Source organism: Sparus aurata, chromosome 14 (assembly GCF_900880675.1).
Source record: "Sparus aurata chromosome 14, fSpaAur1.1, whole genome shotgun sequence".
NCBI lineage: Eukaryota > Metazoa > Chordata > Actinopteri > Spariformes > Sparidae > Sparus > Sparus aurata.
In genome coordinates this window covers 8,567,893-8,594,270 of record NC_044200.1, presented here as the reverse complement: position 1 = coordinate 8,594,270, position 26,378 = coordinate 8,567,893, and the positions used below count along the sequence as shown (strand labels likewise).

Genomic DNA, 26,378 nt, shown 5'->3' with positions numbered 1-26,378 from the left:
TACGTCAGTGCACAGTTATCCTACTTTCATCAAACAATGAAATGCCTTATAAACCATTTAATAATCAGTTTAAAGGGTTTACAAACATCAGCTGCACCTTTATAATGGCCATACAGATACTGGTTATAGATTAACTACACAGTATTTATTAAAAGATTTATAAAGAACAATAATAACTGTTAACTTAATTTTAATTATCAATTAATAAACCATAGTTAGTATAAAGTGCTGTCCAAACTCTGCCTAAAAAGCTGTCCTGACTGCTCCGAACGCGCTGAGCTCAGAGGCAGCAGCGCGGACTACATTACCCAGGCGCCCCCTGTGGCCCCTCCCCCCCGCATACCTCTGCTGTGTGCTCACGCTGCGCTGTGGGTATCCTGAACAGCACAAGTTGCCCCAACAGCAGCAGCAGCAGCGACGGAGACGGCACAAAAGTTTCTCCACAGGAATGGGCGAGTTCGAGAAGAGCGCCTTTCTGTTCCGTTTCTCCTCCACGGTCCTCACGACAGCCTCGAATTGGATATAAGGAGCGGCTGCGGCGGTCAGAGTCAACAGATTTGGGATTTTTTGGGGTGTTTTTTGGTGACTTCTCACTCTGTGGAATTGGTGGCGCTTCATCCGAAGATCCGACCGAAGAGGGGTGTTCTCTCTCTCTCGTGCGCGGCCAAGAGAAAAATAAAATAAAATGTGGTCCTCTCCGCAGCCCCGCAGGTTTGCGGGGTTTGCCGTGATTTTCCTGCTCTCTCTGAGGCTACAGCGTGGATGCGGTGCTCACGCAGGGACGTGTCCCCCACCCTGCGCGTGTTCCGGGGAGCTGGTGGACTGCAGTCGGCTGAAAAGGGGCCAAATTCCAAACACGATCCCGGAGTGGACGGTTCAACTGTGAGTCCAGCTACAGAGCAGAGCTTTGTGTTTTTATCTTTTCTTATTATTTCTGTCATGGATCAGCATCTGGTTCACTGTCTAAGTATCCTCTCACACATCTGCACTAAGTTGCTTTTTTTTTTTAAGTTGTAATGTTGCTTCAGCGCTGAGGGGGTGATCAGTCAGGACCGTCACATTCCTGCTGTAATGAAAGCAGAATGGGCTGTAAACCACATGAACGCTCTGCTTCTGCAGAGGAAAATCACTCTGGTTTGATTCAAAAGTTTAAAAAAGTTCGAGTCTGTTAAACTTTCTGCAAAACTGAACTCAGATTGCAAAAGAAAAAAAAAAAAAGGTGTCACCCAGGAATGAAAACCTGGCCTGTTTTCCAACTTTACACCTAGTCATGAATGTGTTTATGTGTCTGAGCAGGTTTGATGTGATGTATTGATCCTGCCAGGCTTCTCCAGGCCAGCTGGGAAGCACAAGCTGACTTCCAGTGTGTATTTGCACATCAATGTGCCATTGTGATTGTTAATGAAAGTGTAAATGATTCAGAACAAGTCATCTCACTGCCTGCAGGTAGTGTTTAAAAAAAAAGAAAAATATCTGGCTTTCTGGTGTAAATGGTGGAAGTGGTTGCAGCTGTATGGGCGCTGTTGCTGGTGCTGGTTCTGGCAGTCTGAGCTGTAATAACAACACTATTAGTAGTTGTAAGACTCAGTTCATACAATAATGTTTAGAATGGTTTGACAGCACCCACAGTTTCTTCTTGTTGCACTGATTGGTGTTTGCAGTGTTGGTTCAGTCTTCAGGTTTCAGCTCCACAGACCTTCAGGGCCTTCAAAGCCATAAAAGCATAAATCAAGATGCCGTCTGCGCAGCTTTTGGACTCCTTCCTAAAGTAATACCTCCATTAGTCTCCCCTGTTTGTCCACCGGCTCCATGAGTTGAGACAAGGCTGAGCCCGGCCCGAAGCCCGCCGGAGCTGAAATACCAAACACACAACTTTATCGGCTGTGTTCCTCGGCGTGTTTTCTGCTCGGCGGATAATTATTCTGACTGGATTTTTATCGCCCTGCGTTAAGCTGCAGCGCTTTGGGATTTTTATTGCCCCACGTTAGGCCACGGCGCTTGATTTGCTGGCCTGGTCAGAGCTGTTGCCCCGCTGTTGGGTTTAGTTTTTCTCTTTTTCTAAAATGTGCTGCTCTGGAAACTTGACGTTGCCAGAGAAAACAGAACCCAGCCTGAGCCTCATAACCGAGGCCGGCCTTCCAAAGAAAATGAAAAAAAGAAAAAAAGAAAAGTTCCACATGGGGGGAAAAATTCTTTTCACTCTGGCATGCTAATTTATGAGTGGCTCTCCAGCACATCTTAAACCCCTTAAACTGGCCGACCCTTTGTTTTCCAGCACCCCATTATTTCTGCTGAATTAGCAACTCCAGAGCCAGCGATGGTACTGATTAAGGAGGAGCGTGTAGGATTAGCTCGAAACAAACTCGCATAATGGAAAGGGGGGGGGTGAAGGAGAAAGTAGGAGGGAGAGGAAGAGGAGAGCATGAAGAAGTGGGATAAAGTCGTGGATATCTGGGAGGTTGTGGGGGGGGGGGGGGATAGGCCTCCTATTCAAAGCCTTTTTGCTTGATACAGCTTGAAAACCATATGTGGGTTAAAGGCAGACTGCCATTTAAAAGTTGAAAACATGGAAGTTTCAGAACGACAGATAACACTCATCGCTCTCTACAGACTCTCTGCAGTTTGATGATGGGTTTTTTTTTTTATTTTGATTTCGAGTCAAACGACCACATGTCTTTGGCAAGGTAACATCAGTGGCCAGTAAAACATAAGTGGGCCTAGAGGTGGTTAATAGCATGACCAATCCCTGTGGTTTGCATAACAGCCAATGCTAATTTTATTTAAATGCCACCTCACCTGGCCATTTTTCACTTTTTTTTCTTCACTTTCTTTCACGCTATTTTATCCCATATCCAGGAGCTGGAGGAGCTACATTTTTTTCAGCTATGTTCCACTAACGTCCGGGAAAAATATATTAAGTATGAAGAGCTAGATAATAATGGGAATTCTTGAGGCGTGCGTCATAGCTAATGCTAATTCACTGCTATGTTGGCTAGTTAGCAAACACGCCAGAGTTTAAACTAGCCTAGAATCTACAAACGTGAAAATACTGGCAAAACACAACACCATTTAAAAAATGTATATATAAATATAGAACTTTGAATACTCTAGAGGAGTTTACAAACGTTGGCCAAGTAACGCTAATCGCCAAGGAAAAGACAAGAAGTATGAGTACAATAGCTGAGTCCAATGCTAAGATTCATTAGCTACTTAATCGACTATCTTAATCAGCCATTCTATCTAATATCCAGGAGCCAAGGAACCACATTCACTTTCCCAGATATGATGGATGTTCCGTGAAAAAGACAGGAAGTAAGAGGAGGTAGATAATCACACAAATGTTTGGGGTTTGTCTCACTGCTAAGGCAGATTTCTGTGTACGTTAGCTTCTTAGCCAACATTCTCAAGTTTAACTAGCTGGAAGCCTAAGGAACTAAAAATCCTTGCAAAATGCTACATCATTTAAATAGTTTTAAATTTTTTAAAGAAATAGAGAACTTTGTGAGTCAAAGAATGACATACGGAGTATAACAACTTTGTCCAGATGACCCTAATCACCAGGGTGAAAGACCAGAAGTAGGAATACAGAAGCCAAGTCCATTGCTAAGTTACCTGACTGTTTTAAACCAGCTTTTCTATCTAATATTGAAGAGTTAAGGAATGACATTTATCTGGCGAGGTATCACTAAAGCTCAGCGAGAAAGACAGGATGTTAGAGGAGGTAGATGATTAGCTACTTGGCTATCATTCCTGAGTTTAACTAGCTAGAAACAGAAGAAGAAAGAAACAACAAATCCTGGCCAAATACTCCACCATTACATTTGATATGATATGTATAGTAACTTTGGTCTGGTACTAATCACCAGGGGACAAGACAGGATGTAGGAATACAAAAGCTGAGTCCAATGCTAACTACTCACTTGTAACTGACTCTTTTAACCAGCTGTCCTAGCTAATAGGAAAATAAGCTAGTGTAAACTTTAGCTAGTGAGCTACAGTAATAACTGGCTTTCCAAAATCACAAATGTAATTGTCATTGATGAAAATAATACTTCTATAATATACAAGTTTGCTCTTTGGGATTCAGATGTGCCATTTGGCAGCCACTGGATAAGTAACACAAACAATTAGTTTTTCTGCCTCCTTTGACATTCATGGAACTACATTTTAAATCTGTTGATGTGTCCCATTACCATAATCTCAAAAAGTTACTGACAGCTCTTGTAACCTTAAGAGTGGCTCATTTATTCACTCTCCAGTCTGTGATAAGAAAGCAGTGCAGCACATTTTCACCAGGGCAGCAGATGCAGGCTGAAGCCTGCACACAGCGCCGGGTGTTATCTTGCTCCGCTCAAAGCCTGCTTTGTGAGGGAAGTGGAAGTGTCACAGCTACTCGGGTTTATCTAGGGAGTATGATAGGACACCTTTCCCATATGGCCCCCAGCGCTGGAGCTACGACAACAATAACAACACACGGCTCCCTGCGTGGAAAAGAAAAAGAAGGAGGGACTGGGGTCAGCTTAAGCGAGGCGAGTAAAACTCTGGTTGAGCGGTTCATGAAACTTTCCACCGACGACCAAAAAACAGGCCTCAGAAAATTCGACAGGGGTGTTGCAGACGTTTGAAAGGCGTCCCCCTCTCGCTTTTTCCCGGCATTGTGAATACATTAGCAGTTGATAGGTTCTTCCCCTCCTCCCAGAGCTCCTTGATGGATTCCAGATGAGGGAGGTAAGGAGGGAGAAGAGGAGGAGGAGGCGGAGGAGGGGTAGAGGGTGAGGGGGTGCAAGAGAAAAAGAAGTGTCTGGCACCGCGACGTTGATCGTGCGCAGCAGCGTCAATAACTCCACCACTTTATGGCGCGTGAGGCTCCTCTCTGCCAGACTGCCCGAGCTGGTTTTGCAGGCTACTTTTTCAAAACAGGCAGCAAAAAGACCGACTCGGTCGAGTCCAGCAGCGGGCTCAGTCGGGTTTGTTTCGGGCTCTGATCCAAAGGTGAACCCAACATAAATGAAAGCTGATCAAGCTAAACTGTCAAGAACACAATAGGCAATAAGCAAACTCTGTAGACATCTCTGTACATGTAGAAATATTTATTAAGAAGACTCCAAAAATGTGCAAAATCCTTTAGGAGTTCTGATAGGACTGACTGACTGTGTGCGCTGATGTCTTCAGTTGGAAAATGTGTGAGGTGCTGGACAGAATAATAAACCAAACATCAGCGAGAATTGTATTAGATTTAGCTTGAAGGTTTGTAAATCATACAGTCAAAGTAGGTGGTTAATAAAAGGCCAGAAACCAGAGAGAGACCTGGACCGAACCTCTGCCAGCGCCGAAACCTCGACTCCAGCATTTTTATCGACGGCCCTCGTCAGGTTTTCAGCACAAACAAGAATCTCTCCCCTCAATAACTTATCAGCGTGTCTGTTTTGGCTCTGCCTCTCAGCAGAGGCCTGGATAAATGAAGTGAGCTGTTCTGGCACGGACGCTTTCTTCTGTTTTGAGGGGATGTAAAGCCAACGCGAGGCTTTCGACTTGTGAGCCCTTTTTTCTGAGAACTTCAATGCGAAGCAGCTTGTTTTGGATCCCTTTTCAGATGCGACTCTGAATCAGTTGATGGCATCTGAACCCGTATTCGGTTGTGTAACAATATGTCGGCAGTAAACCCTAGTTTAGCTTATTGTTCTGACCCGTCTGTGTCGTTTAAGCAGCGTCAGGTTTTTGCACCAACTCACTGTTAAATTACAGGGACGTCTCTTGGACCCATTTCCTCCGTTCACACCGTTTAAGAACCATAACACAGAAAATCTGAATGTAATTATGTTTGCTGTGTAGGCCCAAATGGGAGAGTGCGGCAGCTGAGGAACACAGACCATGGTGTATACTTTTCCCTTAATTTTTGCCTTTTTTCTCTCCACAGGGACCTGAGCCATAACAAATTGCAGGTGCTTGACAGCGCGCTGTTTTCCAAACTACAACATCTAAGTGAAATGTAAGTGTGCCTGGTGTTCTCAGCACTTTCTAGAGTAAACACAGGATTTTCCAAACACACTTTATCACTATCCAAGCTATTCTTTTTAACCGTTTCTTTTTCCCTAACGTGCACAGAAAGCTGAACCACAACGAACTGGAGGCAATACCTGATCTGGGCCCTTACGCTTCAAACCTCACGACGCTCATCCTGTAAGTAAAAACTTCTCTCAAAGCGTTCAACACCTCCACAGACTCATTTTGGTTTACTTTGGAGGGTAACGCTCCGCCAGAGTTGCCATGACTGGTTAAAGTAGCGAGCTGGGAAGCAGTTCCTCCCCCACCTCCCCCCTCCGTCCCTCCGGAGAGAAACCCTTTTGGCTGAGCTTGTTCCCAGACGGGGCCAGTTGGAGACATGGCACCCAGCCCCAGACGGGTCACGTGGTCGAAGACAAATGCCATCAACAGGAATGGAAATGTTTTGTCTGGTAGCAGTCGCTGCCGTTGGGTGTATTTTTAACCTAGAGGCAGTGACGTGATGCCGGAGGGAAAGAAAAATGTGTCATGTGAAAATGAGAAAATCCAAATTTGGTGATTTTCTCTGTTGAAGCATCAGTGGGTGTGTTCCGTGTTTCTGTGGGACTCAGCGAAACAAAGCAGTGTCTCTGACCGTCTTAGAAAATGCAACAACGCCTTTGGTCCGACGTCTTAATTCGAACAACAACAACAACAAAAAGACAGCTTTTGACTCGTTGTCTCTCATTCCCAGAAGATCCTTTTTGGAATACGGTTGTGCAATACGTGCTTTCAAGAAGTACAGCGGCTATTAGTGTGTTAAACCTCAACAATTTGATTTGCTCTCTGCGGTGTGTCTTTCCAAAACCGACGTGAAGCTATTGGAGAAGAATGTATCCATCTCCCGGCCTGATGAGGCGTCTTCCTCATCAAGCCCCGACACGATGCCGCGCGTCGGCCTCGGGGGCGTTCAGCTGTCAGCCGCCGACAATTTGTTTGCAGGCTTAGCGCAGGAGTGTCACCTCCAGCTACGAGTTTCAGCAGAGGTAGATGGGCGGGGTGGTTTTTCTTACACCCTTTTAGATGTCATATTTCACTTTATTCCTCGAGGGAGGTTTTTTTTTGCAAGCGTTCCTACTGCACAGGTTGGATTCTAAATGGATTTGTTGTCCTGACCCAAGAAGAGAAAAATCGTTATCCCTTCATTATTTGTTCCGCATACAAAACAACACCTGGTCTGAATGGCTGCATTGTTCCCCCCCCCCCCCCCGAATGGTTAGAAGGAGGCCACAGGTTCATCAGCCCCAAACTGCAGTGTGCGCTGTCCAAGTGCCTCTGAGCAACCCTGGTGTTCAAACGCACAGTCCCCGCACGGATTTCACTTTAAAGAACACCGGCCCTTATCCAAACCATAATTTCTTTATTTGATTTGAGGACGCCCGCTCGCTTTGGTTTACCCGAAAGTCGTGTCATCTGTGTAAACCCTGCTTTAACTCGCTCCAGATAAATACGACGGCTTTAGAATATTTTTGTCTGTGGAAGCAGAAAACTCCTGAGTCAGAGAGTAACATGAAACTGCTTATTCATGGTGGGAAAAGTCATCTTTATTTTTAACGTAACTCTAGAACGGTACACAAACTGCTCTCCCAAGTATTTATTTGAGAGCTATTTGATACTTTTTGTTGCTGATGTTTATGCTAAAAGTATAGCAGGAGGGATGTCAAAGCTAATGCTAATTTACATTAGCCAGCTGATGATACTGAGCGGCTATTGGCTAGAAACGCTAAGAGATGTAATCATAATGCTACGTCATCAAACAGTGTGTGCGTTAAGGCCAAAATATAAAATGCTGCGCTACTTAAAGTGAGGCTGTGTCGCTAAACCGCTGCCGGGGCACACAGTTATGACCACAATATGATAATTCTGGGATAATGAATGTTGAAATATTAAAATTCGGTGTAACAAACGCACAAGTAAAGAAGACTATTAAAGTCTGCAGAGTGGCTCCGTTAGCTAACACTAGCCACCGTTAGCCATACTGGTAATAACAGACCAAGGAAGCTAGTGGCAGTAAAACCTCTGAGCATTCTGAACTATAAGTTAGCCATTTGGGTCTTTTTACTCAACTGGAGAAGTATACAAACTCGCTACAGAATAAGAGGGGAACGTTTTTAAAGTTTATGGAGGCCCCCCCCAAAAAAACTAAAGCTAATATCAATCAAAAAACTAAAAGATCAGTTTGATGTACAAAACTATGGTTATTGGTTGCTTTGGTTCTAAAACGTGGCCTCAAATAAACCCCCCAAAAACCCCACAATGTGAAATCATTAAACTGTTGCTTTCTGCAAGTGAAGTATTCATTTCAAATCAGCCAAAAGCAATGTAAAGAAAAAGAGCACTCAGAAGAGGAAGAGGAAGAACAGAACTGAGATTTACACTTGCTCCCACTCTGCCTGCGTCCTCTCCGTCAGATTAGTCGGCGCAGTGTGATTTTTCCAGGATTTTTTTTTCTCCCTACTTCGGTTTCTTCAAGCTGGGAGGGTAGTAAAGAAGGGGAAAAAAAGACCTTCGGGGTATCGAATACCACTTATTCAAACAGCCAGTCAGACATAGCGGCAGCTCTCGCCGACTTATTTGACCTCGCAGCTCCGAGTAAAAACAAACGGCAATAACCCTGCAGCTGGTAGTAATTGAGTCGTGATCATCTTAATTAATTGAACAATTTCCCAGGAATTTATGGAGGGGGTAAACCCCACCGCCGCTAAATCCCTCTGCCTGTTCGGGGGGGGGGGGGGGTTTCAACAAATGACCTGGAGATTCCAGGTCTGATTAGGTATATTAGGTGGTGAACCTTTTGGTATGTCTGCGGAAATGGGAACCTTGTTGAAGATGAGGGTTACAGACCAAAACAGCAGCGATTATAGTGATACTCCGTGACATTTTCATAACAGATACATGTGCGATAGGGATTCAGCTAAAGCTGCAACTAATGAAAAGTTTGGTAAGCTGTTGGTTATTGTTGAGGATTGAGTTTATTGTTTAGTCTGTTAATTAAAATGTTTTTTTCACAATTTGAGAAGCAGGGGCTATCAAACATGTGGCATTTGTTCTGTTGAAGGATAATTGTTCTGTTAGTGTTCTGTTAAAAAGGAGTTGAGCAGTTCTGAGCGAGAATAGCTGCCATAGCTGATAGAGAAGAGTACCGCCGGTAGACACTTTACATGTCATCGACGGAAAATGTAACGAAAAGTCAGTCCCACCCACATACTTCAGTTGACAGTCAGGTAACTGCAGTGCAGAAACACTACAGTCACGTTTTGAATATCAAAATGTAAAACACACGTATGAACTCAAATGTTGTGCACATCGATGATCGTCTTAGTTTTGCAGGCGAAACAGAAAATTTACGACGCGTCAAGGATCTTTACGGCTCCCCCCGTCATTTCATTTGAAGGGTCCTTCACGTGTTAATACGATCCCCGCTTCTCTCCTCTCCGACTGCGAGCCGACGTGTTAAGATGATCAGCCATCTGAGTGAGATATGTGCAGAGTTTAATATGGCGTCTCAACAGCAAAACGCAGCCCTGGTTTTCATTAAAGGCGCCAGTGCAGAGAGAGGGAGTCATCAGATGGCTTCTCAAAACTCTGTTCTTTTTCCAATAGGAAATACCACACACACACACACACACACACACACACACATACGCACCGCCGCACACATGCACACACACACTGCGAGCAGGACGGTTTTGGAAAGTAGTAGACTTTCCATTTAAAGAGCCGCCCCCGGTCAAAGAATTAGCTGCTGCTGGATGAACGAGGCTTTTGCTGCGAAACACGAACGAACAACATAAAAACCCCTCAAAAGAGGACAACAGCATAGCTTCTCAGTGAGTAAATGTGGTCAGTTTGATGGCGGTGCAGGCCAAAAATACTGTGGGGTTTTGTCGAAAGCGCTGGCAGGTATGTGCTTGTGTGAAACCCACATGGTGTTGGTGTAACAGGCCTGTAATAAAAGAGGCTTTAGCCACACACTCATAACACTCACATTTTCAAGAACTCAAGGTTTGGACGGGCTTTCTGTGATTCTTATCACAGCAGCATTGATTTCGTGTCTATCTGCTACTTGCCGCAGTTTAACAATGAGTATGCAAGTAATCAATACTCGCGATGCCTCGGGCTGTTATTGACACACGGTTGGCCTTTTCCATCGACTTCCCCTAACAGCAGCAGAGCCCCTACAGCCACACTTGTAATGGCACTATAATCACGTTATCTGATAGCAAATTGGATGAACAAATTTCAAGTGTGGGTGATTAAAGTGTACAATGCTCGCCTTGTTTGTGTGTGGAGAGGAGTGCTCATTGAGTGGCAGTGCAGATGTTGAGACGAGGGGGGGAACATGGAGGACAGCGGGATCTGCTGTATGATGGCACAATAGAATATATTCACACGGCGGCCATCTGACATCATGCTCAGGGTGGGAAGCTAATGTCGCACTGCATTGTCGCATAAATGTATGTAACAGATCACCATCCATCACGTTCCACAGTGGATAGTGAAAATTTGGAGGGACATGGGGCCGAGTTTTGAAGTAAAACAACATATTTGACAACACATAGCTAACCATCAGACAGCATGTAATGTTAGCATTCAATTAGTTCCTTGCTAACATTACTGTTTGTTATACGATACAATAGGAAAGTTGTGAATTAATTTGGAAATATGAGTGCACATCTTGAAATGGCACAGTAATGGTCGCTAGTTGGCTAGGAAATAGCTAAACAGCCGCTACCTTAGCATTCAACCACTTCTGAGCTAACGTCACGTAACATTTGGTGGTGTTACATGATGCGAAGGTGAAAATTAATTCTGAAATATCAGCACCCGTCTTCAAATGTTACGTTAATTGTCGGTAGTTAGCAAGGAAATGGTTGAATGCTAATGTTGTGTTGTTGTGTAGCTAATAACCTAGCTGACTGCCTACCATAATCGTACCAGACGTACGCTGATATTTCAGAATTTATTAACACCATTCCTGTTGTTTTATTTCTAACACAAGATGATGGTTAAATGCTAACGTTGGCTGCTGTCTAATGGTTAGTAAAGGGTTATCAAATATGTTGTTACGTCCCTCCAAATGTTCTCTATTCATTGTCTTTTCAGTTGCTGATCAATTGGTAGGCATAAAAATGTGTCCGACCTGGAGCACAAATGTGAAAAATTTGAGCTTCACACCATGAGCCTGATGTCAGAGGAGAATGTCCGCCATGTGAACATGGTCTGTTGTCCATCCATGCAGTCACAGAGTTGATGACGACAAAATAACCAGAATGAATGCGAGAGGGCTGAGAGGACTACGGAACAAGTAGTTGGCCAGGCACCTTTAGGGTCCATCTCCTCGTCCTCAGACAGGAAGTGTGCACCAGTCCCTCTCCAAGGATCTCCTTTCCCCCTGAGAGAAACTGGAAAGACTGGTTCTGTCTCACCAGGCGGCCCTCCCTCTTTCAGCGACCAGTCAGGGGAACATGAAAACTGAGACACAGGTGGTGTGCGGAGCTTTTGTTAGGGACCGGAGGGCTTTGGTGCGTGGAAAGCCCTCTGCAAATCTCCGAACAAAAGAGCTACTTGTGCTGTTTTTATTGCTGACAGTGATATGAGTTTTACTACAGCCTGTAGTTTATGTGCACCAAAAACTTTCTGTAGATTTTTTAAAAATATTTATGAAATATTTGGCTGCAAACAAAATAACTTGATTCATACAGCCCATTGTCAAATGTTTATTGCTTTTGGAGCTTCCATCATGCACAGCCTTGCTGGGCCCGTGTCCATACTCCAAACTCCATGTAAGAACGTAACAGTTTAATCCAGCAGTGATTTAACCTCTTTAAGCAGTTTCAGTGCATCACACAATGTCTCGTTTGTGTAATTTTGGCGAGTTTGCAACTTGCCCAAATTATACAAGTAAGACGTTTCAGACAGTCCCCTGGCCCACTGTCTTTCCCCGCCACAGCGCCAAACGTTGACTCCAGCACTAAGCTCAGAAACATGCTCATGCACAGCCCTGGCTGACGTCCATCTTTAATCTCTGTTGGATGGTGAATCTTCCCCTATGTGTTTGGATCAGAAGATTTCCAAAAGGTGTTGCACTTTCCAGATGGGGAATCACATTTCTATGGAAATATCAACATCAGCGCGCGGAAAATGGGCCGGAGTTTCAGCAGTGTGCCACCACGCAGTGTCTTGAATAGGTGTGAGACGTATCAGTTTCACAGCTGCGTGGTGTCACGCCGTCTCTCTGCCTGAGGTGGGCGGAATGAGATTAAAATCTGAGGTCAGGATAAGACTGAGCAGCAGAGTCTGTGAGAGCAACGGCCTCAGTGGTTGAGAATAGACACGTCTTACATATGATGTTCATCCTGAGTGTTTCTTTCTACTGAAGACATTGTGACCAGAGCTGCTATTTAGTTAATCAATTTCTCACTTTTTCTCTTGATTATTTCGTCCATAAAACATCAGTAATTGTGCCAAATTAGGCATTAGTACCAGTACTTGCCTTCCTCTCTTGGCCAGCAGCGATAAATTGACTAATAACTTCACATATTTGTATTTCAAAAAGAAGCTCCTAACCTGCAGTCTGTGTGTACCTGAGGGTAACACAGGCTGTAGTGATTCTTCTCTGTATTTATTGGCCTATCACAAACCAACTATAAACTTGCGCACCACCATCTACTGTATCATTGTGTAGATTTGGTACATTTTAAGTGAATGGAAGCAATTAGGCTTCATCATATCAGCTGTAATGTCACTGATTTGACAAAGAGCTCATAATATATATTTCCCAATATCTGGTCAATGATTAAGGTGGCTAACATAGTTCCTACATCCACATTACTCAAAACCAAGTTGATGTTTTTAAATGACTTAAATATTAATTTAATATCATATAGTCTTCAGAAGTCGGGCAGAACTGAGAAGCTGGACTGGTGTTTGGTACAGTTTTAAAATAGTTTTTTTATATGATTGACTGAACGGTCAATCAACCAGTGTTTTCACTCTCTCTTGAGGCGGTCTGTACTGTGGGCCTGTTGATTGACAGATTCCAACAATTAAAAAATTAACGACGCCACATCCCAAATTATAGACCTGCATTATAAACCTGTCTTCAGATTTTATCGAGGTGGCTGCTGGAAAAAAAAAAAGGGGCAACAGAAAAACTAACAGCTCTCTGGTCAGTAAGGTGTAGCTGTAACGGGGGACTGTAACCATCCCGATGAATACTGAAAACGAGGCCTGTAGTCTGGTGCATTGGAGGGAATTCCTGCCTCCCCCCCTCACTCTCTCTCTACTGCCGAGTCTCATACACAAAGAGGGCACTGTACAGGCTCTGTTTATAACTAAGCAGTCCCTGCACTGCAATTTAGGAGGCGTGCAGCTCAGGAAATTGCTGGCCTCTGCCGAGGCATGCTTTCACTGAGGGAATGGTATTCATCAGCCAAGTAATTGGCAGGTGACTTTTTTAAATACCTTGTTGGTAATTACCTTATAAACAAAATAACACATCACTAAACTCCTGCTTGGACCTGGTGTGAAGAGCAGCAACATTGATCATACTGAGCAATTTGTCGGCAATCCTCGAAGTATTCATGCAAAAAAAAAAGAGAAAGAAAAAAGATGATAGCGCTTCGCGTTGGGTGGTAAGTTTTAGCTGTGCGAGCGCGTGAGAGTTTGCCATTTTTTAATACCGCGGGCTAATTGAGGAACTCGGCTGTTTGTGTATCGAGGAACATGAAACTGGTGCGCGCTGCTGGTCAAATACACAGTATTTTTGTCATTTATTGGAGCGATGGCGTCTGTATTTTCAGAGCAAACAACAGGATCACCAGGATCTCGGAGGAGCAGCTCAGGCCCTTCCTCGCTCTGGAAACGCTCGACCTCAGCAACAACAACATCGTGGATATAAAGGCCAGCTCATTCCCCGCGCTGCCTCTCAAGAACCTGTGAGTGTCACTATTAGAGTGTCATTATTAATAGACCATACACTCTAGTTACCCTTTTTTTTGCTTAATTCTGGGAAAAGCTCAAAACGTGTCAGTACGTTAACTTTGTTCTCCCTCAGGTTCCTCAACAACAATCGTATCTCGGCGCTGGAGACCGGCTGCTTCACCAACCTGTCCAGCAGTCTGCAGGTTCTCCGGCTGAACCGCAACCGCCTGTCCTCCATCCCAGCCAAGATCTTCCAGCTGCCCAACCTCCAGCATCTGTAAGCTTTTGTTTTTGCTCTACTCCAGAAATGTCACAATCAGGGCTTCAAATCTCGACGACTCATGATGTGACTCTTTTCAACACTTTGATGCTTTTTAAGACGTTCTAAATAAAATGACTTTCTTCGACCAGACTTCCTCCCTGATTGCACACTAGTTTGGAGGCTTGTCACCTGTAAAGTTAAAGATCTACAATATGCAGGATAAATAAAAGTGTGGGGGCCCTTAAGTCGTTTATACTGAACAATACTCTCTTTCTCTCAAGGCATAACCTCCTCTGATTGGCTAGTACCAGAACAGCTGACTAGTGGCCAGTTGATATCATCTAATTTTAGAGTTTAGTTTTCTGTTTGTCGGGCCTTTTCGCCCTGAAATCAGTTCAGTTCCGGGGAAATATTGCACAGGTGGAGAAACCAGACGTACTCTGAAACTTCCCGTTCTCTGTGTGTGTTCCAGGGAGCTGAGCAGGAACCGGGTCCGCAGGGTGGAGGGCCTGACGTTCCACGGTCTGCACGCTCTCCGCTCCTTGAAGATGCAGAGGAACGGCCTCAGCCGCCTGATGGACGGAGCCTTCTGGGGCCTCAGCAACATGGAAGTCCTGTAAGCAACATTCACGAGATTATCTGCGTAGAGTTCTGTTAACATATCGTTGACATAAAGGAGTCGTTTACCCAGAAAATGAAAATGCAGTCATTGAAAGTGCACTCAGTAAATAAACACTTCTGGAGCCTCACAGCAGGACAGTGTGGCAGCATCGGATAGAGATGGAAAACGTAAAAAAAAAAAACTGAAATAAAAACTTAAAATGGCTCTAAACATCTCGTTGGCTGAGATCCCAAACTGATTTGACGATTTCGACCGTGCATCAAGGCTGTAAACAACATCTCTTCGAATCAGTTTGGGATCTCGGGGCTTCCCGAGACATGGATTATGCCGGATGAGCCGTGCGGAGCCATTTTCTGTTTTTATTTTATTTGTTTAGGAGAATGCTGCAACAGCGTTTTGCTGTCAAGCTCCAGAAATAATTGTCGGAATACAAAAGTTCACATGACTTTCCATCAGCATAATGACTGAATCTTCATTTTTGTGTGGATTTACCCTTTAAACGCAGCACAAAGTCTCATTGTGTGTGTGTGTGTGTGTGTGTGGGCCTGCAGGCAGCTGGACTACAACAACCTGACGGAGGTGAGCAAGGGCTGGCTGTACGGCCTGCTGACTCTGCAGCAGCTCCACCTCGGCCACAACGCCATCAGCAGGATCCGACCTGACGCCTGGGAGTTCTGCCAGAAACTCGGCGAGCTGTGAGTCCACCTTTCTTTCCCTCTCCCCCTCTCCCCCTCCCCCCTCCCTTCCTCTCGTTATTCCCTCCCCACTCTCCATTCACACTCTGAACTCCCAACACTTCTCTGCGCTGCCCTCTCCTCCCCTCTGGCACTCCCGTCTGCCCTTCTTCACACTCCGGTTCCTCTCGCCGCCAATTCACGCACACACAAAGCAGCATCTTTTATGCCCTGCCGGCCGGTGCCAACGTTAAAGCATTGCCAGCACACATTACACACCCCTTTGCCTCCTCTCTGTTCTGATGTCACTTGAGCCAAAAAACACCGCCCTCCGGAAGTCCCACTTATTTCTCCTATGGGAATCCATTATCAGCTGCACTTTCTTTCATGTGAAACACTACATTACCCACAAACTTGAGTCATTTCCCACCCGTCAACACACATTCCTGGAAGCAGTCTGGATTTTCCTTTGTTGTGGCTGGTGTTTACAGCAGCGGTCAGTTCAGTGTTTGCAATGTCTGGAGCGTTTTCTTCACAGATAGGTTGTTGTTCTTCCCCCCCCTCGCTCTTATCACACGAACCTGAGAGTAAACAAGCTGCCTGCCGGCTGGGAACGTGCCCAGCTATCTGATGTGTTCGCATCTGAGTTTACTTTAAAAAAAAAAAAAAAAAAAGCTGGCCCCTCTCAACAGTTTTGTTTCAAGAGTTCTGTTTTGATCTCGTCAAAAACGAAGGTTATCGTGGAATTAAATGCCAACATTTTTGATAGTAGATAACTCAAGTCTTTAAAGTCTGGGAATAAAAGGATTTTTTTTTTCAACATCGGAACCTGTGCAGAAATGAAATTATGGACATTTACTTCGGATATTTGTCCCTGCAGTTTTCCCCTGTAGAGACACACTAAAAGACAAGGAGATCTCGACATAAGATTTGACATTTGAACTTATAAAAGTATACTTTCTTGAAAGAGCAATGGCGGCCCAAAGGGCAAACCATTCAGGGAGGATTAAGTGATGTACATGAGAAGTGTAAATAACACTAGTAACGATGAAGCAAGAGGATTATTTTGACTTTGTTCCACGCTGTTCTCATGTCATTGTTTTTGCTGCCCGTCCTACAGAAACCTCTCCTCCAACCATCTGTCCCGACTGGAGGAATCCAGCTTCGTGGGCCTGAGCCTGCTGGACGAGCTCCACATCGGAAACAACCGCGTGAGCTTCATCGCGGACGGAGCTTTTCGCGGCCTCTCCAACCTCCAGATGCTGTGAGTTAAATTCAGAATTCTTCTGCCAAACACCGTGCGAACGTTCCCTGGATCATCCCGCTCATCACACATGTCAAATGATTTGTGTCAGAATGTTGGCAGCTTATCTGCACAACCTTTTAATACAACAGACACAATATGTTACGATAAGTACAACTCAGATTTTGACTTTTTTGTCTTTAAGGTAAACAGAGCAGCAGCTCACAGCACTACAGCTTTAGCTAAATTTGCCAAAATAACTTCCAGTTTTCGTGCTAAGCTAGGCTAATCCTCTGCCAGCTCTAGCTACGTACTTAAAGTTCCCCTAAAACGTCCAGTGGAGTTCTATTTCCTTTGGCATAGTTACTAGTTTCTTGTAAAGCAGGCCGCTCGAGATGGACTCGTTGCGGATTTTGATTGGCGTTTACAGTGCATTACACCCTGACCACGGAGTTAGCGGTGCACCAACTCACCTCAGACTGGCAGCGCCCAGTGAGCACAGCTGGGACCGGGACAGAACTAGGACAGACGATGAAGGCCATTTTGGCAACGAGAAGTACAGTACGGAGGTTTTCCCAGGTTTGGCTCCTCGCACCCTGGGGCTGAGTCGGCAAACAGGACCGCTAACTAGCTAACGGCATCTTCATTTTGCAGCTGTTAGCGATCTCTTTAGCAACAAAGCTACCGGCTTCTGTCCATCAGGGAACTCCATAAATCACCTCATGACTGTCACCGGTTCTCAAAGGCAGAGCCCGTCCTTGGTCCGGAAGCAATTAGAAAATTAATTTAAATAAATTTTTTTCTTACTATTTTCTAGAAAGGTACACAATTAAAAATGCCTACAAATCGAATTTTTTGCAGTTTTTTGGGCCTGAGACCGATGTGTAAGTGAGATAAAGCAAGACATACGTGATAAAAACACTTAAAGACTCTCTGACTTCATGGGAACTTTAATGTACAAAAGCAAGAGTGGTACCATTTTTCTAATTAAAACAAGGAAATAAGCACTAATTCTACTAGTCCTTTAAATAGATAGTAGGTACGTTGTGTGATTCAGTGTGTCAGCACGCCATCAACATTAACTGTATGTACAAGTTCCTAAAGAGAGTAAGTGCTTCATGTGCTGCTCTGTTGCCCCTCCCCCCACCCTCGTTAAACCCACCTCCGCCATCAATCCTCTGCCTGAGTGGAAATATCCTGCCTGATTTGTTTTGGGGATGTGAAATAGATTACTGTGTTGAGGTCTCTCCACACACATAAAAAAAACCTCCAAGAGGCACAACCCCAACCTCAACAACCCCCCCACTCCACCTCTTCCCCTTCCTCCAACTGACCCCCCCATCAACCACACCCACATCCACCCATCCCCCCCCCCCTATTCCCACAGAGAGGCTCCGTAACATTTCCCCTGGTTTTGGGCTTTTTTTAACTGGAACCAAATGTGAGCTGCGCTGCTGAGGTCACCGTAGGGCAGGTGTGCAGCTAGGTGGACATGGATTGCTTCAGGGCTTCAAAAACGCCATCCCCCTCCCCACACACACACACACACACACCCCGTTCCTCAATCTCAATCAGCCATAACCAGACATGCCGAGGAGGAAAATAACTGTTTGAAAGCATTAGAGCAGCTGAGGGATCAAAAGGAGGCAATTTCTCCGGGAAATTCTTGGCTTTTAGCGACGTTTGTACTCTAATGCCGCTCCATTTAGATGTTTGGTGTATTTTGCTCCCTGCGGATGGCGGGCAAAACGTCTCCGGATTCTTTTCCAGCCGTCACGGCTTAAGTTTGATAGCAGAAAAGGTTTCAGGGAAAACTGGCGTTAATCGTCAAGTTAAGGTGTCATTCCCTCAAAATGAAAGAGTGTCACCGTTTTTTTTTTTGTAGAGCTTTGTATTTCCCCCGTATTCAAAGATCATACAGGGAGAAATCCATTGAAGTCAATGCCAGAGAGACACATTTTTTTGCCTAAAGTAACAGGAACTAGTCCAGAAGTCGACTGCAGCAGCTGTCCCTTACTTTTAATCGTAGCCTCACTATAATGGAGGCATTTACTAAGCAGAGATTTAAACAATTGTGGATTAAAACATTTCTCAAATAGAGATTTAAAAAATATATATATATATACAAATAACTAACTGAACCAACTTGCAAAACTTACATTAGCTTTCTAGCAGTGTGACACATTTGGATTGAAGAGTAGAAGACGAGGTAGGTCGACATATCTGGTCTGAAACTCAAAAGATTATGGAAAAGATATCAGAGATTAGTTTTTACAAAGATTTCCCTAAATATTTACACACACTTTCTGCCAGATGTGACTGTTACATAGCTAACTGAACCAACTAGCAAAACTTGCGCTAGCGTCCGAGCAGTATTGCTAGCGGTTGACGTATCTGACACATAATCCCGCTGCTGTTAAAAATGATGTTTGACTTTGCCTAACAAACATTGATCAGTTAACAAAATCAAATATGCTAACAAGGAGAATTATTGTGCCTCAGAGCACTTTAAGCTAACCTAACCGACATGGTTTGGTCATTCAGGCCGACATTATTTGTCCAGAAGTTTGTAAATTGAGGTTTATTGTGTTATTTTTATTAAATGCAATTTTAAAACGTACCCATTTAGTGTTTACTCAGTTTTTTTGAGTATATTTTATGGTACATATGAATTATTATGGTTACAACTAATCTCTACTTAACCAGTTTGCATGGTTTTGACAGTTTTATTTCAGTCTTAAGCTAATCTCCACTTAGCAAACGCTTAAACTAGGCTAAGTTTGGACTTATGTACAGCTGCTTCAGCCGACTTCTGAATGCACTGACAGACAGGGTGGGAGTGTACCATAAGTAGGGGTTTTACTTGAAAAAAAAAAATATAGTTCTTGGTCACAGATGACCCCAAAGAATGTGTTAAATATCACAGACTCGTGATGAATTTAATGTGGGATGGAGGATCTCCTTTGAGGGTGACTCACATACATATTTGAATTGCATGAGTATATTTATCCCCTCAAATGCAGCGCACATGTTATATTGCAGCACCTTGTAAAACTTATTTTTCTACACAACACAGAGAAGCCTTTGCAGACTTTTTAAAACCGCCGCAAAGGCCAGGAAGGAACTTCCTCTCGTGCACGGAGCCGTTTGAATTATAATTTTAAAGTCTCAAACATTTTTCCCCCCTCACACGAAATGTAAAAGCCGCATAAAGTTTTATTAACATCGCGACTGCAGTTGTTTTTCTGGGTGTGGATTTTTTACAACGTGGTCTGTCTTTGTTTCTCCGGGGGAAAAAAGGGATCTCCAAAAGAATGAAATCTCCTGGACCATTGAGGACATGAATGGGCCCTTCTCCGCGTTGGACAAGCTCAAAAAACTGTGAGTTCATGATCGGTGTAACATGTCTCGAGCTGGAGCGTGTGACTTTATGGGACACAGATAAAATAAGGCAACCGAGTAAAGGCGAGCTCTGAAACTGATTTTTTTTTTTTTTTTTTTTGTCGTTTTCCCAGATTTCTGCAGGGGAACCAGATCCGCTCGGTGACCAAGAAGTCTTTCTCTGGCCTGGACGCCCTGCAGCACCTGTGAGTCGGCCTCGTGTTTCACTGATTGTTTCCAAAAGTCCGAGCTGTAAACTAAGCGGGGTGAATCACACTGAGACACAGAGGCTGTTTGTTAGAGCTGTACACCCAAACTATCTTCTCCCATTCCTGCGCTTTGATGTGGAGTCGGGGAAAAAACACCGCCATTAGTATCTTTACATGTGTGCCAGACTATATCGATCACCGAGGCGAGCGAAGGGAGCTCTGTGTGTGTGTGTGTGAATGTGTGTGTGTGCGCGAGTGTGCAACAGCTGCATTTGATTCTAATTAGAGTTTTTTCCCAGCCGTTGCCAGAGCTCAAAGCAGCCCAGAGTTGGGCCTCTCTTGATTAACACAGCAAACTGCTGCCCAGAGTTTTATTGTTCTGGAGCCCAGACCTTTTTCTTCCCCCTCGATTGAAGTTTTTGCAGCCTTCGCTCCGTACGGCTGATGTTGGCAGAAAAGGCTGCCATCTTTCTCCGAGGATCTCACCAGTCCTAATTTCTTTTTTCTTTTTTTTTTCCTCCCCAGAGATTTGAGTAATAACGCTATCATGTCCGTCCAAGCGAACGCCTTCTCTCAGATGAAGAACCTGCAGGAGCTGTAAGTAGAACCATTCTTAAGGACAAATGTAGTTAGTGTTTTAGAGTTGACGTGGGACAGAACACCAGGTGAAACTCATTATAGTCTTCTGGGAAAGTCAGCACCAAACAGTGCTTGCTTCAATGTTAATAACAGGTTCACAGTTTCCTTTGTCTCCCTCCACCAAAGGATAGCGTCCAGCGAAAAAGCTGTTCTGGGAAATGTCAATTTTTTTTTATTGTGACTTAATGTGTTTCCCACACAGTTTTTAAAAAGTAGTCTGTTCTGTATTCCGTTCATGCTCTCTTTACGAACTATGCGAGACCTAAATCTAAAAAAACTAACAATTTAAAGTCGTGTTATTGCTTTGTGAATAAAATCTTTCTGGTATCTTGTGCCCTGGCAGACGCCTGAACACATCCAGCCTGCTGTGCGACTGCCAGCTCAAGTGGCTTCCCGTCTGGGTGGCAGAACAAACCTTCCTGCCCTGCGTCAATGCCAGCTGCGCCCACCCGCAAATGCTGAAGGGCAGGAGCGTGTTCGCCGTCAGCCAGGAGGAGTTTGTGTGTGGTGAGTGATGCATTCACTTGGTGTAACACCTTTTGCGCACACATACTGTAATGCCTCAGAAACAGACATTTATCCGAGGCAGGTTTTTCCATTTACAAACTGACCCGGATTGTTGAGTATTTTCCTTCCCGACTCCTGGACAAGCTAATGAGCTGCATGAAGGGGCCGTTGTGGAAATTCACTAAGTCTTCAGGTTTTCTGGTTACCATCAGCGTAAACGACTGAGGAAACATTTCAGTTTGTTTTTCTTCCCTCTCAGAACCTCATCTACCAACAAAATGCCCAAAAAATACCAAACAGTTAAATAAACCAGACCTTAACACATGGGAATTGTTATATGGCAGTTTTTAATTCTCCCTTTTGTTTTCTTCCCAGATGACTTCCCAAAGCCTCAAATCACAGTGCAGCCGGAGACCCAGTCGGCCCTCAAGGGCAGCAACGTGACGTTCGTCTGCTCTGCGGCCAGCTCCAGCGACTCGCCAATGACCTTCGCCTGGAAGAAAGACAACGAGGTCCTGAACGACGCCGAGATCCACAACCAGGCCCACCTGCGCGTGCAGGGAGGCGCGGGAGGCGAGACGGAGGTGACGGAGTACACGACCACCCTGCAGCTCCGAAATGTGGAGTTTTCCAGCGAGGGAAAGTACCAGTGCGTCATCTCCAACCACTTTGGGTCGTCATATTCCACCAAGGCTCGGCTCACTGTCAACAGTAAGTTTGATATGGGAGAAACCTAATGTTTGGCATCTGCCTCTATCTGCAAGACCAATAAACTGCCTGTAAAAGTCTTAAATGATCCAAACTCTTTTTGTCATTCCCAGTGCTGCCCTCCTTCAACAAGATGCCAATGGACTTGAGCATACGTGCCGGAGCTACAGCCAGGCTGGAATGTGCCGCCGTGGGTCACCCTTCCCCTCAGATCGCCTGGCAGAAAGACGGGGGCACCGACTTCCCTGCCGCCCGTGAACGCCGCATGCACGTCATGCCGGAGGATGATGTGTTTTTCATAGTGGACGTCAAGACCGAGGACATCGGGGTTTATAGCTGCACAGCTCAGAACACAGCTGGAGCTATTTCTGCGAATGCTACGCTAACTGTTCTAGGTGAGAAACAGTCACACTCTACACTGTATTTGGAGCTCTCATTTTAGGTTCAAAGACTGATTTCGCTGATCGATCACTCTAACACTGCTGCTTTCCGTTCCTCTGCTGTGCTACAGAAACACCTTCCTTCCTGCGGCCCCTCATGGACCGCACTGTGGCCAAGGGTGAAACTGCCGTCCTCCAGTGCATAGCTGGCGGCAGCCCTCCCCCGAGGCTAAACTGGACCAAGGATGACAGCCCACTGCTAGTGACCGAGCGCCACTTCTTCGCAGCCGCCAACCAGCTTCTCATCATCGTTGATGCCGCAGAAGCTGACGCGGGAAAGTACACCTGCGAGATGTCCAACACGCTGGGTACCGAGAGGGGGAACGTCAGGCTGGCGGTCATACCGAATCCCAACTGTGACTCCGGGGTGCAGGGCGGCGTGGGCGTCGGTATGGTCAGCGGGGCAGGATCAGATGATGATGGTTGGACCACAGTGGGAATCGTCATCATAGCCGTGGTGTGCTGCGTGGTGGGCACGTCACTGGTGTGGGTGGTCATCATCTACCACACCCGGCGACGCAACGAGGACTGCAGCGTCACCAACACAGGTTGGTTCGCGATTGCTTTTCACAGTCGGAAATCTGTTTGATCAAGGTCAACAACGGTTTGCCAGAACCATATAGTTTCTTCTTCTGTCCACACTTGTGTATGATAAAACTTGATGTCCTTCCACTCCAGATGAGACCAACTTGCCGGGCGACATCCCCAGCTACCTGTCCTCCCAGGGCACGCTCGCTGACCGACAGGACGGCTACATCCCGTCAGAAAGCGGCAGCAGCCATCAGTATATGGCTTCGTCTATGAGCGGCTTCTACATGCAACCTAAAGACATGAACGGTAAAACACCTCTCCAATCTTCTTTGTCTTAAATTGAGTTGTTGTGCAGCGTCACATTTGTCTTACATGATCTTGTTCCTTTGCCAACGCAGGTCTTTGTCAGCTGGATACAGGAAGTGAAGCAGACATGGAGGCAGCCATTGATCCTCTCCTCTGCCATTATCAAGGTCCAGTCAGCTCACTGCTTCGCCGAGACAACATGTACCCTGATCCATCAGAAGTCTTCACAGGTGTGTGCGAATGAGCCGCCAAATGGAAAAACGTGTTCTTGATCCTACAACAAGACTGCTGTTGAGCCAGAACATTATGTCCAATGATTCGAGATTAATTTAAAGATGGTGAAGGCAATTCTGGGCAAAGAGAGTCTCATTCCCAGACCATCAAATACCAGTGCCTGGAGTTCGAATTTGGACCAAATACCAACTCAAAGCGTTGGTATTTGACAACCTGGGATTGAGACTCAGCAATCACCTACGGTTCTCTGGAATCGCCTTCCCCATCTGTGAGGTTTAATGACAGAAGTCAGGTTCCATTATCCTGATGTCCATTCATTATCTCTGGATTTTGTTTTTCACACTTTTTCAAGGAACTCATTATTTCAATTTCGTACCTTCAGGCTATTCCATCGACCAAAGGCCCGTCTGCATTGACTCCTACAGCGGCAGCCTGACCAGCTCTAAAAGGAGGGACTACTTCCTGTCTGAGCATTTTGACCTCTGCTCCTCCACTGTACTGATGCAGCTCCCCAACGCCAATCTCCACCACGGCCCCACCCACCAGCAGAGTGACCGCCGACCCTCTGTGGAGGAGGGCGAAGCCACAGACTGCGGGAGGCCTCATGAGTGTCTCGCCCCCTGCAACACCTTCATGGGTAGGTCTTGAGTTAATCAGCTTTACCGAACTCGTCCGGACGTGGGCCACACATTGGTCTGACTTTTTCTCTCATCTTTCTCGCTCAGGAACATTTGGGAAAGCTCCCTGGAGGCCTCACAAGGACCTGTACACAGGCTTCGGCCCGCCCTCAGCGCCGCATAATGGAATAACTCTGCACGAGAACCCGTACGCCGCGCCGGACGCCGATTCCGACCAGGAGAGCAGTCTCACCAAGGATTCTTCATCGGAGCAGAGCAACAGCGTTTACGAACAGCCGTTTGACATCAGGACTGATCCCTTCCCTCAGCGTAGAACGAGCACCTAACCGAGTGACTCTTGCTTTTTCATGAAGAGGACGACCAAAAAAAAAGAAACACTTCTACCTCACTGAACGGACACTTTTGCAATAAAGGACTCCTCAAATGTGCAACGAGTGAATGTAAAGGACAATGTGATGCTCCTGGAGAAGAGGAAAAAGGGGGCATATCAGCAGCTGTTCCTTAAGGCCACAGCTTCAGTTAAATAACATAGATGATTATATACATTTTTTTTTTATATAAAGTTTATTATATTTTGTAAATTGTATATAAACAGATTCCATTATTTTTGCTTACCTTTTTGTTGTACGAGTATTTTGCAGCCCTGCCTGTTCATTTACTCCAGCTTTGGATGAAGCAGTGTTTTGCACATATGTAAACAATAAAAATGAAAAAAAAAAAAAAAAACACCTTAACGTGTGCTGCTGCATTCACTCGAGCGCTCCGAGTCTTCAGTCATGTTACCGTCTTTATCATGCAGGACAACGTGTATTAGAGATGTGGAGGACGTGGTGCAGGTGGTGGTGGTGGGTGTTACGCACCGGCCTTGAAGAGCAGAACCACAAACCGCCAAGGACGCTGCAGGTCTGTCATCAGTCAGCCCCCCCACAAAGACAGACGGAGACGGAGAGGATGATTAAGTGTTTGGTATCACAAACTGGTTCCATGTAGAGCTTTGATCTCGGGCTATTTTGCATATTTGCCACGTTGTGATTTAAACATGAGCTGAAATTATATTAAGTCCAGGAATAAACTGTTGCCATGTAAACTAATGCTCCACCGCTGTTTGTAATACTGGTGCTACTAATTTTACTGTTACCAGGGATGTAAAAAATACCCAAAACTCATACTTGAGTAAAAGTAAAGATATATTTAAATATTACTTTGGTAAAAGTGTGATTCACCCAGATGAATAGTAAAAGTCTTACAAGTATTTTGATATTAAATGTGCTCAAGTTTTAAAACTGGCGGTAAATGTACTTGGAGAGTAGAAATAAAAGTAAATTATACATATATTTACCTGTATGTACAGTAGATACTGTACTAGGTTGATCAATTGTTGGCCTGGTCAATTATTGGACACCATATTTAGTATTTTTTAAATGATAGGAGTCAATGTTTCTAATCTGATATAAAAAGTAAAAAATATGCTACTTTGGCTCCGATGCAGCATGTCGTCTCTAAAGTAACTAGTAACTAAAGGTACTCGTTTAGTGGAGTAACAGTACAATATTGTCCTCCAAAATGTATAAAGAAGCAGAAAAGTACTTGAGTAAATGTACTAACGTTACATTTCATCACTGACTGCAACTACCTCCTCTACTGTAGAGTGCGTTTTAGGGCAATAAAAGTTTGTACCAACCCCCAAATAATGCAAATATATCAATACTGCCACCATTACTAATTCTATTACTATTGATTACTATCGGACTCTACTGTCGTTATTATCATGATTCATGAAACTGCAGCAATGAACTAAATCAAGGACTGGTCCTACACTACTGCTACCAGAAGTACTCAGTGTTCTACGAAGCACCCCAAAGTCAAAGCTGAGTAAAAGTAAAGACATCTTGTTTGAATTGAACTTTGGACAAAGTGACCCACCCATATGAATAGTGCTTGAGTAAAAGTCTTAAAGTATTTCATAAAAAATGTTCTTCATTTTTTCTTCATTCATCAAAAGCACTAGTTATAGTA

The 26,378-nt window shown here is 44.8% G+C and overlaps 1 protein-coding gene across 1 annotated transcript; it reads left to right on the top strand.

The window, feature by feature from the left end:
* Positions 1-387: 387 nt before the first annotated feature.
* On the top strand, positions 388-25,453 carry lrig3 (leucine-rich repeats and immunoglobulin-like domains 3). The gene is made up of 19 exons (XM_030440680.1): positions 388-882; positions 5,918-5,989; positions 6,106-6,180; positions 13,848-13,982; positions 14,102-14,245; positions 14,703-14,846; positions 15,404-15,547; positions 16,647-16,790; positions 20,070-20,150; positions 20,285-20,356; positions 20,885-20,956; positions 21,342-21,505; positions 21,881-22,216; positions 22,327-22,608; positions 22,725-23,201; positions 23,332-23,490; positions 23,583-23,720; positions 24,107-24,361; positions 24,450-25,453. Exons 1-19 carry the CDS (start codon positions 686-688, stop codon positions 24,686-24,688), a joined length of 3,330 nt encoding a protein of 1,109 aa, XP_030296540.1. The 5' UTR covers positions 388-685; the 3' UTR covers positions 24,689-25,453.
* Positions 25,454-26,378: the final 925 nt, after the last annotated feature.